We start from the raw sequence: 12,780 nt of genomic DNA, 5'->3' as shown, positions 1-12,780 counted from the left end.
AGTTCTTGAAGGGTGGCCTGTTCAATGACTTATACCTCTAGAGGAGACATGCCCGCTTGGGAAGCCTAAATATAATATATATATATATATATATATATATATATATATATATATATATATATATATATATATATATATATATATATATATATATATATATATATATATATATATATATATATATATATATATATATATATATATATATACACATCATTCGTTGTTGTTAAAGAAGAGAAATAGTCAGCTTTAAAAGCTCAAACTTTAATGAAAAATATAATAATTTCTAAACATTTAGAAGTTTTACGCCCGTTTGACATGTAATTTAAATTATTTAGAAAAGCCCAACAATAAGTAAATAAAAAGTCAATAATAATAATTAATAATAATAAATAATACTACATCAACAATAAGTCAATTAATAATAATAATAATAAATCAATAATAAGTCAACAATAAGTCTAGGACTCCATAAGAAAAACACTAGATTTACTGATTCATGTGAGTGATCAATTTGGTGTAACACAGATGGTATGTTGCCGGGTTTCAAGCAAACAGTCTGGCCAGTCTTATCAAAATCTGTTTCCACAAAATGTTTTGAGCATAGCCAGACTGTATTGCTAGTTGGTACTACAGTGATCAATCTGGGTTAACTCTTTTTATGCTTAGGCCCGCTTTTTCCTTAAGTCTGAATCCATTGGAAACCTGCAAGAAAAGTTCAGTCACTGAGTAAGAAATGTATAAATCTAAATGACTATAATAGCCTAGTCCTAGTACACTGTATATAGCTTTAACAAAATAAAGTTTACATTTATGTCAACAGCAAATTATACGTATATCATGCCGCATGTTGATAATAGGCCTGCAGCATCATGCATGTCAGTGACTTGACCTCACCAAGATGGCGGTGCTGTCCTCCCATGAGGAATCTCGTGATGTCTCCTCTAGCGATATAACTCATTGAGCCTGTTGATATCACCAGGTTGTCACCATATCCTAAACCTTATTGAATGGTTATGAGTAAGTTAAAGTTTATTTGAAACCCTTTGAAAAAAATGTCAAATGGGTTTTAAATAAACTAAATACATCTGATAAAACCGACTATGGAGCGGAAGAGGCACCTTTACCGGATATCTTGAGAATTTACACAAACAATACTGTATAAAAACTGCAACTCTGGAGGCAAACCTGTGACACCATTCATGTTTATGAGACATCAACCCATTCATTACAGGTCAAAAACAACACACATTAAGGAACGAGAAGTTAACGTGGAAAACAAATTCGAAATTATTGCGTGATCATTTAAAATAATTTAATTACAAATTTCAAATGCCATACATGGGGATCTTTTGGTTCTCAGCTTCTTTTTACTGTGCAGGATCACAGATAGTGTTATTTTTTTATACTAATCTGATCATGCTGAATCATATCATATCTGATCATGTAACTTTTTCACTTCCTTTCACTTCTAAAACATACCTTTCAGAATAGTCCTGCAGCAACACACTGTTTACTTTTGACAAGATTTGTAATGATTTATTCTACATTGGTGTCATGTATAAACTGAGGTAAAACCGGTTTGTTTAGTGAAATGCGATAAGCAAGTCTCTACAATAAGCAGACAGGACTCTCATTCTGTTGAAACTTTATTGACAGCCAATGTTCAACTCTACTTTAGTTTTTAAATAACACCACGTATATTACCACAAGTGTAACATCAAATGTTCCAACTCTGGTTGATTTCTTGTTCGCACAGTAAACTGTCAAAAAAAATCACAAAAGGACTGTGAGCAGCTTTGAGAACACATAACACAGGTTTCAAACTATAGTCCAGAGCTGCCCTTGCAAAAGAAAACAACAATATAAAGCAATTAATGTTGTTATTTAAAGATAGATCACTCAATAGTACTAACAAAACGACAACACTAAAGAACTTATGGTGTACTTCTGACTTAGCAAGACTTAAAATGCGTTCCGGTAGTTACAGACTGCATGCACTATGACTACCATAGTACACGCAACTTACTATTAACATGTTTAAATCAAGTTTAATAACATCTGGTTGCTAGTAGGCTGCTAGAAGTTAGAAGCTGGGAAGCTATGGTCCACTGGGGTCCTCTATTCTGATCTACTTCTCCTTCTCTCCTGTATTCTTGATCATTTATTAATCCTTCATTTCTCCATCCCTCTGTTTGGTGCAATGCGATTCATGCATTGTGTTTCTTTCCCACTCCCCTCTGGGGGAGCAGAAGTGATTCCATATTCCAGTTGGGTTGACGGTGAACCTGTACCTGGCAATGTGTCACGTCTCTGGCTCGTCTCGCGCCCCCAGCCATCCCCCAACTCCGTCTGGATGAAGCCCATCTGCTACACTATTCAAACATGTAGTTGTGGAGTAAGATTCCTTCATGTGGACATCACTGAGGTTTCTTCTTTTTTTCCTGGAATCATTTTTTTTTTTGTTTTTTTTAGAGGTTTTCCATACTGAGAAGGAGGGTCTAAGGGCAGGGATGCCCAGTGTAGTTTAGTCTTTTGTAGCAATAGGCTATTGTATTTTATGACTGATTTCATTTTCTTATACAATTATCGGTATGAAGCCCATTGAGAAGACTATTGGTGTAATATTGGGCTATATAAACAATATTAAATTGAAAAAGTTTAAAAAGACAGTGAGCTAATTAATTATTGCATTAATAGACTTTTAATAACTGAGTATGGGAAGCAAACAAGCAGTTTCATTCTTCAGTGTTTTAAACATTCAACATCTGCAGCTGGAGTGTTCATAGCAGGCAATCAGGAACAAGGAAAGTTGACAATTTCCTTAATTTGAAATATATACTATAAATAAAACATTTCCATATTTCCACAATTGTCCGTCATGATTTGATGTGAATCAGGGGTGGACGAAACAATGCAGATGGAAAAAGCCTGTAGCTGTGGTGTATGTGCTATGGTCGGTGGTCCACAAGATCTCTGCTCTGCTCCATTCTGATGCATTCACTTGAAGACAAAATGTACAGCTGGATAGCTCCAATATTACTCGCCATTTTTGTTGCACCAGTAGTGCTAGCTTGGTGTTATGAGGGGCTATAACCTATCAGGAGAACAAAGGGAAGATGGGAAGTAAGAGCAGACCTACTCCGCACCAACAGTCCCGCCCACAAAAGATTATAGGAGTTGATTTTTAAATATATCCTTATACCTGAATATTATTTTCACCCCCCTATGGTAATAATAGACATTTCCTGGATGCAAGACTTGAGCCCTTCTGGTATTGCCTTGTCCAGTCCATGATGGTAATCGCTACTCATTTACCAGATTGAGTTTCCCAACCTTCCCAGTCCACATGTGTCCTTGGGTGAGTCATATAACCATTTGTTACCCTCAGCTCAATGTTCGGAGATAAAATTCTGTAATTATAGGACTTGCCATAAACCTTTATAAAGTATTATAGACCTAATAAAGCCATACTGATAAATTCTTGGCCTAATCATAATAAACCACCTCCTCTCACTTTGTATTTTTCGTGTTGTGAAATGTCGCCCTCTGTTGTTGAATGGTGGTACTGTATTGCAGGAAATGCCGAGCTCAGTGCTTCTCGGTGCTGACACGTCCTTCCAGATAAGAAGATTACGTTTTTATGTTACTCTGAGTCTCAAATTCAAACATGAAAAGAGAAGGCATTAAAGGTAGGCTCTTTTCTGTAATTTGTTCTTCGAGCGCGTGCACGTTGCTGCCTCTGTGCCATTTCTTTCCCACTGTTCGGTGTATAATGAACATCGGCGTTGCTACGTCGCTCCCGTAGCTCCGCCCTCGAATACTGCAGTTCCTCAGGAGCGCTGCGGCTTCTCCTCTGCTCAGGGGCTGCCTGCAGAAAACGCCACTCGGAAAGCCTTTTTGTCATTGTCAACGCTGAGTTCGCGTGTGGATTATGCATTGGATTAACGAATGATCCTCAATATGGATTAATAATCAGATTAACCTCTGCAGGACGGCTGTTCTGACCGCTTCCTCCACATTGGCTCTGCAATGTATCAGACGTTACGGACGTCTTTACTATCAAGTGCCCGGTGCTGGGATGCCAACAGTCACCAGTCATACCAGACACTGTTTGACCGGCTCGACACCAACAAAGATGGGAAGGTGGACGTGGCCGAGCTGCGGGAGGGCCTCAAGGCGATGGGGATATTCCGGCACGGAGCGGCACAGGTAAGGCCGGGGGAGAACATGACCCTGCCCGCCTGCACGCGCTCCATCACGCCCGGCCCTCCGCTTTGCAAATCCATCCACAACAAACCTGTTTCCTGTTTGAGCTGTCCGTAAAAGTTCCAAACATTGAAAAAAAGAGGAACTGATATTTTTTTTTTAAATTTCTTTATGAAACAAGGAGTTCAAACTTAAGCAATAGAAGGATGGATTAGGCTTTACAATCTAAATTTCTATATATAGTAATAGAGTCTCTAAATAGTGTGGCTGTAAAATGTCTTTAATCTCTGTTTAATAGTTGCCTGTTAAAGTATCTGACTTTGTTTACTTGGGGATAAAAAAGGAAGAGGCAGCTATTCTGTTTTGGCTGTTTTCTCTTTTTACTTGGATTGTTTTTTTTTTTTTTGAATAAAATAAGGAGAACCAGAGCTGGAGTATGGTGAGCTCTTCTTCCTGATTTGACTTTACTTGTCTCCATTCTGCAGGAGATCGTGTCATCCGGTGACCAGAACAAGGACGGCTGTTTGGACTTCAACGAGTTCACCAAATACCTGAAAGAGCACGAGATGAAGCTTTGGCTGACTTTCAAGAGTCTGGACAGAAACAACGATGGTGGGAGATGAGTGAAGCAATAGTGCGCACGCATGTCACAACAGCAATGAACACACGCCATGCTGCACAACTTGGTTTGGTTGCATTTCAGTGTTTGTTTGTTTTCTGCGACAGGGCGCATCGATGCCTCCGAGATCCAGCAGTCGCTTGCAGAGCTCGGCATAAATCTCAGCAAAGAGGATGCCCGGAAAATCTTGCACAGGTTTGGCCTCTTTATTTATGCATATGCTGCAAGCATGGATTATAATCCATAACCTGTATGTGCTTCCTTAGTATGGACATCGACGGGACCATGATGATTGACTGGAACGAGTGGCGAGAACACTTCCTACTGTGTCCAGCCCACAACCTAGAAGAGATCTTTCGCTATTGGAAACATTCCTCGGTATGGCTCACAGAGAAACACTACGCTGGACACATTTTTCTGCCCACACTCACAGGCAGCTGCAGGGGAATGCAGCGAACTCTTCTGGTGTTAGATAATATAGATTTTGTGTGGAGTCCACTGTTGCTCTCACAGTTTAAAAGAACCAAGTTAACGAGGTCACTGTTTGACGCCTTATTTTGTCATTTTCCTCTGTGTCCAGCTCCTTATTCTTGGTAAAACTGTAACTGGCTGCCTTGTTATTTGCATGGCCGTTATACTAAAGGCTACATCTTACCATAAAAACCTGGGAGGTGTGTCAGAACAGTGAGTGCAGGCCAAATCCGGCCAGGGTCATAATCCCTGTATCATGTCTCTCAGAAGCACTTCCATGCTTTTGGGAAAACAGTGGATATTTTTATCTCCAACAGCCAAAGCATGCGGGACCCGAGCTCAGTCAGCTCATTGATTTTGCTTCCATGTATTCTTTCATGTTTGGCCAAATGGGAGTCCGACTTTTTGTGGAACTGTAACAGTTGCAACTTGTGATCTCAATGTTTCTGAGAAACTCCATGTTCAAGGTTAAGCACATTTTGCAGTAGGAGGCTGACAAAGACGTCACAGGAAAGAGAAAACGGAAGTCTTTTTTCTTTTCTTTTTTTAATTAAGCCACAACCACAAGGTTACCATGTTTGGTTAGCCTAATCATTGCTTGATGTGTGTTTTGCATAGTAAAAATGCAATGGAACTCATGTTCTGGTAACAGACAGAGATAAGCGTTCAGGACTCCATTGGATCCATGTTAATCAAGATGCTAATGTAATCTTAGGTACTGGACATCGGCGACAGCCTTGCCATCCCGGATGAGTTTACAGAGGAAGAGAAGAGCTCAGATGTCTGGTGGAAGCAGCTCGTCGCGGGTGCTTCTGCGGGGGCGGTCTCTCGCACCGGTACGGCCCCACTGGACCGGCTAAAAGTCTTCATGCAGGTAAAACAAAACAAATAATGAGATGCACGTACTTTCCGGAGTATGAGTCACACCGGATTATTAATCGCAGCAGTCGAAAAATACAGGATAAAGAAGACAAAAAGAGAACATATATAAGTCGCTCAGGAGTAAAAGTCATACTTTTGGAAGAAAGTCAAACACTTCTGAATAAATCCACCAAGCCTGGCGTACAACTGTATTCACACCAAACGCGATTCACGGGTCAATTCTGCGTCCGCTGTTTCTTTTTAACACGTGTCAAATTGGTGTTAATAAACTAGCTAATTGTTAATAATATGTTAATATACTTTTTAGCCTCATCACTACGTAAAAGCACTGACTGTATATCGCATTTACAATGGATGGTAGACCCGGATGATGTTGAAAGATCAGGTTTATTTATTTTAAAGAGCTGTACAAAAGCATCTGTAATCACGTCTCCATGACTGGGTTCATGAGATTATTCAGTCTTTTTTTTACGCGATCTTTATCTTCTGTACTGCAGGAGCTGCATCTGAATGACGGCACTTTCAGCGGTACTTCCATCTATTTGTAACCCAGTTTGATTGACTTTCTGTCCTGTAATAGTCCAAGAAAGGAGAAAATAAAACAAGAATAATTTTGTTTCGAGGCAAATAACAAATATATCATAAAGTTCAGGATGAAAGCAATCAGATTTATCCTCCATGCTTGTTTTGGACCTTGCTTCCTCTGCGTTGCTGTCAGTAGCATACTGACTCTTACAGTGCCCTCTAGCGGTCGTTAGTGGGAAAATGACGTAAATCGCACCCCTGACCAAACTATGCAAAAACGCGACTTATACTCAAAAGAATACACAGAAAAATGTGAATGTGCTGTTTGTAATATATCTATTGTGCGCTGCAGGTTCATTCTTCCAAAACAAACCGTATAGGCCTGACAGGGGGTTTGAGGCAGATGATCGCAGAGGGGGGTCTGACTTCACTGTGGAGAGGAAATGGAATCAATGTTCTGAAGATCGCTCCTGAGACTGCCATCAAATTCATGGCATATGAACAAGTTAGTTCTCTTTTCTGTTTGATAAAACAGAGTAGATAGCCATTTACGACACATTTATTGATTGCAGCCACGGTTGTGTTTCATATCACAGTATAAGAAGTTGTTGTCATCAGAGGGAAAGAAGATTGAGACCCATAAGAGATTTATGGCTGGCTCCATGGCTGGGGCAACAGCACAGACAGCCATCTACCCTATGGAGGTTAGTGGGGACAGATTTGTCATCCCTCCAACCAAATGAGGATGAAAGTAAGAGACTTTCATTCACTTTTTCTTTATTTTGTCCTTCAAAAGGTCTTAAAGACTCGCCTGACCTTGAGGAAAACTGGCCAGTATGCAGGGATGTTTGACTGTGCCAAGAAAATCCTGAAGAAGGAGGGCGTCATAGCTTTCTACAAGGGCTACATTCCAAACCTGCTGGGGATCATTCCTTACGCCGGGATAGACCTCGCCGTGTACGAGGTTCGCAGGCATGGTCTCTGAACCCCAAGTGAAGCTTCCTAAAGGAGTTCATATTGATGAAATGTGTGTTTCAGACTCTAAAGAACGCCTGGTTGTCGTATTATGCCAAAGACTCAGCTAATCCTGGAGTTCTGGTGCTGCTGGGCTGTGGGACCATCTCCAGTACGTGTGGTCAGCTGTCCAGCTATCCGCTCGCACTCGTACGCACACGGATGCAGGCACAAGGTAAATTCAGTTCACTATGACTAGATGCATGTAAATGAGGTTGACATGAGGCTGAAAGAAGCTCAGTTTTGCATTAAAGCCCACATTATGTAAAAATAACTGCAGATCTGCTTTTAGAAGATTTTCATCGTACTGTAAAAGCAAAACTTGTCCAACCCTGTTAATCTGAAGTCTTTTGTGTCATGCATGACCTCTATGGTGTTATGGGACAGCTAAGTTAGTAAGAGTAAGAGCCACAGGTGGAAGTGAAGGCGAAATGATTGAAGTTTTTTTTAGGTGCCAGGTCCAAGAAAAATACAGAAGACCAGGAGGGGGAATTCACAGAAAAGCCCCAAAGTGTGAGGAAGTGTGTTAGAATTTTTAGTTGTGACTGCTACTTTGATCTCCAGCTGGATCATTGGCAGTGCTTATGCATTACTAATAAAATAAAAGAACTTAAAATAACTTATAGTTTTTCCATATGGAACTAGAAAAAAGTGGTTCAAATAAACTGCATTAAAAACTAAACAATAAATATTTGTCATATTTTGGCTTTAGGTAGCTTACTGAACTTTTTACTAAATTTAGTTGAAAGAAATTTTTCTGATTCTAAAACAATAATTGAAACTCCCCATAAAACATTGGACAATGTGATAAATACAAAATTAAAACATTCTAAAGTAAATACCTTGAATACGTCTTTAAAAAAAACATTTTAATGTTATTTATTATTATTTATTTAAAGAATCTGCAGCAATATTCATATATAATGAGCAAAAATCAATTTTGATTTCACAAACAATAAACTCCATTTAACAAAAGCTATAAAATGTCTTGTTAATCATTTTTGCAATTAAACTCCTTAATAAATTCAAGAACTACTCATTTTTCTCTGCAAAGATTCCTCAAGTTCTTTTTTTATAAAAAACTATCAAATACATTTTTTTTATATAATTGTATGTTTTTTTAAATATAATGAAACCATATTTAAATTTTTATTTGATTTATTTTTGAGTTGATAATTGTTGTCTTGTCATTTTAGACTATTTACATTTTCATTTTTTTCAGAGAATATTTAGCTGTGTAAAGTTACTTTACCATATTTGTATAAATTTCTCAGTATCTTAAGAATGTTGTAACCCTTGTGCTATCCTAGACACTTTAAATTTGGGAGTTGGGCCATCTAGACCCACTAGACAGTGCTCTGAACCTTTTTTCTTCAATGATTTGTGATCTTCACTGGTGTCCATGGATCACATGAAATCTTTCCACCTTTAATCCACCTTTGTCATGGTAGGGAGAACACGTCAATGTAAGGGTGGGGTCATCTAAGATAGCACAAGGGTTAAAAAATCCATTGCAAAAATTAGGAATGCCTATGCACCAGCTATCCTGTTAATGTAAACTGTTAATAATTATCCTGCTCCACATGACTAATAATAATCAATAATCACAAACCAGAGTTTAAGTTTTGTATTTCTTTTCAGCATCTCTGGGTTCGTCAGAGCAAGTTTCCATGACTGGCCTGTTGAAGACGATTGTAGCCAAAGATGGCTTATTTGGACTCTACAGGGGCATCCTGCCAAACTTCATGAAAGTTATTCCAGCTGTCAGCATCAGCTATGTGGTTTACGAGTACATGAAGACAGGCTTGGGAATCTCTCATTGATACTGCATATGACTACAAAGAACATTCACTGTATTTATAAGACTTGAAGATGTAAGAAAAAATTCTAAAGGACCAAAAAAAAAGCTAACAAAGCATGATTTTATTGGTGGATGGAATGAAAGCTGTATGTGTAAGACTTGCCTGCCAGTAGTTACAGTATATTTTAAATCAGTTGTGGTGCGCATGCTTTCATTTTTACCTCGAGGTTGCACATGAAACACTCCTTTCCAACTGAGTCTTAAACAATGTTTAATCCATACAGTTCTATAGATATAAATAGTTTAAGAGTCATTTGTTTATGCTGCGTTTCTATTTTAAAGACCCACTCCGATCATCATGTGAGATATTTTGAAAGTGTTCCAAGTGTAACTATGACGTTTTTAGCCAAAAACAAAAAACCTATCGTATTTTAGAACATATTTTCTGCAGCACGGCAGTGGTTCATTAGAAATTCCTCTCTAAGTTGTGGGCAGAAACGTTAGTTCGGAGTGAGCCTGCCCCCATTTCCCCACTATTCAGCTTTTTACACTCTCTCCCTCGTGCTTACAACCCCTCACACCCCCAACCAAACAGTGGTACAAGAAAAATGAATATTGGACAGTTTTGAGCCAGATGCCAGGTTGGATGAGGAAAACAAAGACGTACATGGACCTATTTGTCTTTAAGTGGCTGTGTTGGAATGGAGCGGAGCCGGGAGCTTGTTGCCTAGTCATTGTAGTTTCTTCGTAACAAATGGTATCTTTCTTTTTCATCTGTTCCTAATTCACAACAATTTAAATTTAGAAATACTCAGAAATGCCATTTTAAGCTTAATTTGCTGAATTTAAGTCCCCCATCATCAGAAAAATGCCACTAGAGCCTGTCAAAAAATACCATTTTAATTGGAGTGGGTCTTTAAGCTTGATTTTAAAAAACTGTGACACAGCATTACTTTAGTTAAAAAGACAGACATCTTTTTGTTGCAGAGTTGGTTGACTCTTGTCCTTTGCTGTGTTTGCTATGAAATGTGAAAGGTGACACTGAGTTTTAAGCCCAGAGGCACAACTGAACCCTTAAGTTTCAAACACCTTCCTTAATGTGACGACAGAAACGCAAAGATCTAATCAGCAGCTGTGAGCTTAAGCCAACTGGTCCTCAAAAAATCAATGTGTTTCACGACACACCTTCTTGACATGTGAAAATGACTAACTCTACATTCTTCTGGTGGTAATTTATGAAATGTGCCTTAAAGCCTCTTGATGCAGACCGTGAACATGATTTTTTCAATCTTTATAAATATATGCTGTATTTATGTACTAACTATACGAACAGGATTTCGGTTATTCTATTTATTGAGTTATTGATGAAACAGTGGTAAATGGTCATTGCATTGAAATTCCTGATGAGAAACACTCTCATGTGTGACTATTTTTGCAACCCAGTAAGACCTTAGTAAGACCTTAAAACATGGGTTACTCACCTGTTCAGGTTGGTGCTGTGTTTAAATGTTAAAGCTAAAAGGTGGGAGGTTTTCTTTTTTCTTAAATTTTTACTATAAGACTGTTATTAGCCTTTTATGTTTTGTTAAAAAATGCATTTATGAATATTTAAAGAGTTTGACTGCTTTGGCTTTAGTTGTTATGCATATTTATGATTTGCTCTTGATGTTGTCAGATTTTAGGTATTGGAACTTTTTCCATTGCAATTAGTAAATTTGACCTTTTATTGATTAAACAGTCCCCATGAAATTCTAAAAAAATAAGTTATTTGGTTTAAATTATCTTAGGAAATCCTGTAATTATATATCTTAAGGCTGTAAGGATTTAAAGTACTTTGCTTTGCAGTTTAGTCCTGTTAAAAAGATTATACAGAACTATCCATTTTGGTGATTTTAAGTCTGCAAGGCTTTAATGCTAAAAGAAACAATTTATGTATTTTTTCCCCTTTTTTTTCTTCGCCCATATGAATCAGGTTGAAAACGCCTCAATTAGTAACTGCTTTACAGCAAATGTTGACCAATCAGGGCTGTCTGGTCTTTTAAGGAAAGGAGGCTTTTAAAAAATAAAAGTAAGAAAATAGCATCATGAAAAACATATCAGGGGATAATACTGTCATGTATCAATTTTTTTTCTTTTATATTAAAGCATGTAAAAAATTTAGGCAAATAAATTCATGAATATCAAAAATGAACATCAGAAATATGGTCTTTCGTTAAAATTTAAAAATGAGTGACAGAATAAAAGTGTTTGGACATAAATCCATTGATGTTCTTAACCTGCTGTATCCCTTTCGGGGTCACAGAGTCCCCAGAGCCTGTCCCAGCTGTTGGGCGAAGGTGGGGTACACCCTGGACTGGTTGCCAGTCGGTAATGGAGCCACACACTCATAGCTACACTAAGGGACACTTTAGACTCACCAATTAACCTATAAAGCATATTTTCGGACTTTAGCATGAAGCCAGGGTGCCTGGAGAAAACCCACACAGAAAGGTCCCAGCTGGTATTTGGACAAGGACCTTCTCGCTGTGAACTAAGAGCACTCACCGCCACAGTACAGCCCTGGACAGAAATACGCTCACTAAAAAATAAACAAAATTCAATTTCTCAGTTAATGTTGTAACTTAAACTTTTTAAAACATTTTATAAACACCCGCAACCAAAGCAGTTGTGATGTGATAGGTGAGCTGATATTGTAGTAACAAATTGCTGGGGAGGGGGGGGGGAATCACACCTTATCATTTCCACAATGTCATTTAAATCATTTTGTTTACCTTGATGGAAAAAAAGCTATGATAGAATGAAAAATGCCAGGGATGTCAACTCAGCTGTTTTACCTAAAATACAGTGTATTAAATTAAGTAATTACAACCCCCCTAAATAATTAATCACTTTGAATCGAGAGTACACATAGACAACAATACATATTAAAATGAATGAGAAACACTTATGCTCATTGCATTAACGTCATTAAATGACTTAAGTAACACAATAATTTGTATTTTTTTATGCAAATTAGGGTAAATCTTTTTTTTATTAAATAAATAGTATACTTGATACATCTATATGTTACATTTTATAGTATAAAAATGTCTTTTAATTTCATTTCATTTTATTTGTAAAAAAAAATTACATTGACTAAATTGTACATTATTTGGATAATTTTACTACAACCACTATTAAGAAGAGACACGACACCAAATAAAGAATTAATTACATTTATTTAAGTATTTGTAAAATTTCATAAAAATGTTTTTTTTTT

General features: G+C 37.7%; 1 protein-coding gene across 1 annotated transcript; it reads left to right on the top strand.

Annotated features, from left to right (window-relative positions):
* The first annotated feature begins 3,581 nt into the window (after positions 1–3,581).
* Positions 3,582–11,779, top strand: LOC101174699 (calcium-binding mitochondrial carrier protein SCaMC-1). Its single transcript, XM_011486745.3, has 11 exons — positions 3,582–3,692; positions 3,994–4,212; positions 4,695–4,821; positions 4,936–5,023; positions 5,095–5,206; positions 6,015–6,173; positions 7,059–7,211; positions 7,303–7,410; positions 7,503–7,670; positions 7,745–7,895; positions 9,362–11,779. The coding sequence occupies exons 2-11, from the start codon at positions 4,033–4,035 to the stop codon at positions 9,541–9,543; spliced, it is 1,428 nt and encodes a 475-aa protein (XP_011485047.1). The 5' UTR covers positions 3,582–3,692; positions 3,994–4,032; the 3' UTR covers positions 9,544–11,779.
* The last annotated feature ends 1,001 nt before the right edge of the window (positions 11,780–12,780 follow it).

This window comes from Oryzias latipes, chromosome 17, assembly GCF_002234675.1.
Source record: "Oryzias latipes chromosome 17, ASM223467v1".
NCBI lineage: Eukaryota > Metazoa > Chordata > Actinopteri > Beloniformes > Adrianichthyidae > Oryzias > Oryzias latipes.
This window is presented reverse-complemented; position numbering and strand designations above follow the sequence as displayed.

Coding starts and splice junctions, on each gene's coding strand:
- LOC101174699 (XM_011486745.3), top strand. CDS start 4,033: ATGTATCAGACGTTACGGACGTCTTTACTATCAAGTGCCCGGTGCTGG. Junction 7,212..7,302: donor AATTCATGGCATATGAACAA/GTTAGTTCTCTT, acceptor TTCATATCACAG/TATAAGAAGTTGTTGTCATC. Junction 7,671..7,744: donor TAGACCTCGCCGTGTACGAG/GTTCGCAGGCAT, acceptor TGTGTGTTTCAG/ACTCTAAAGAACGCCTGGTT.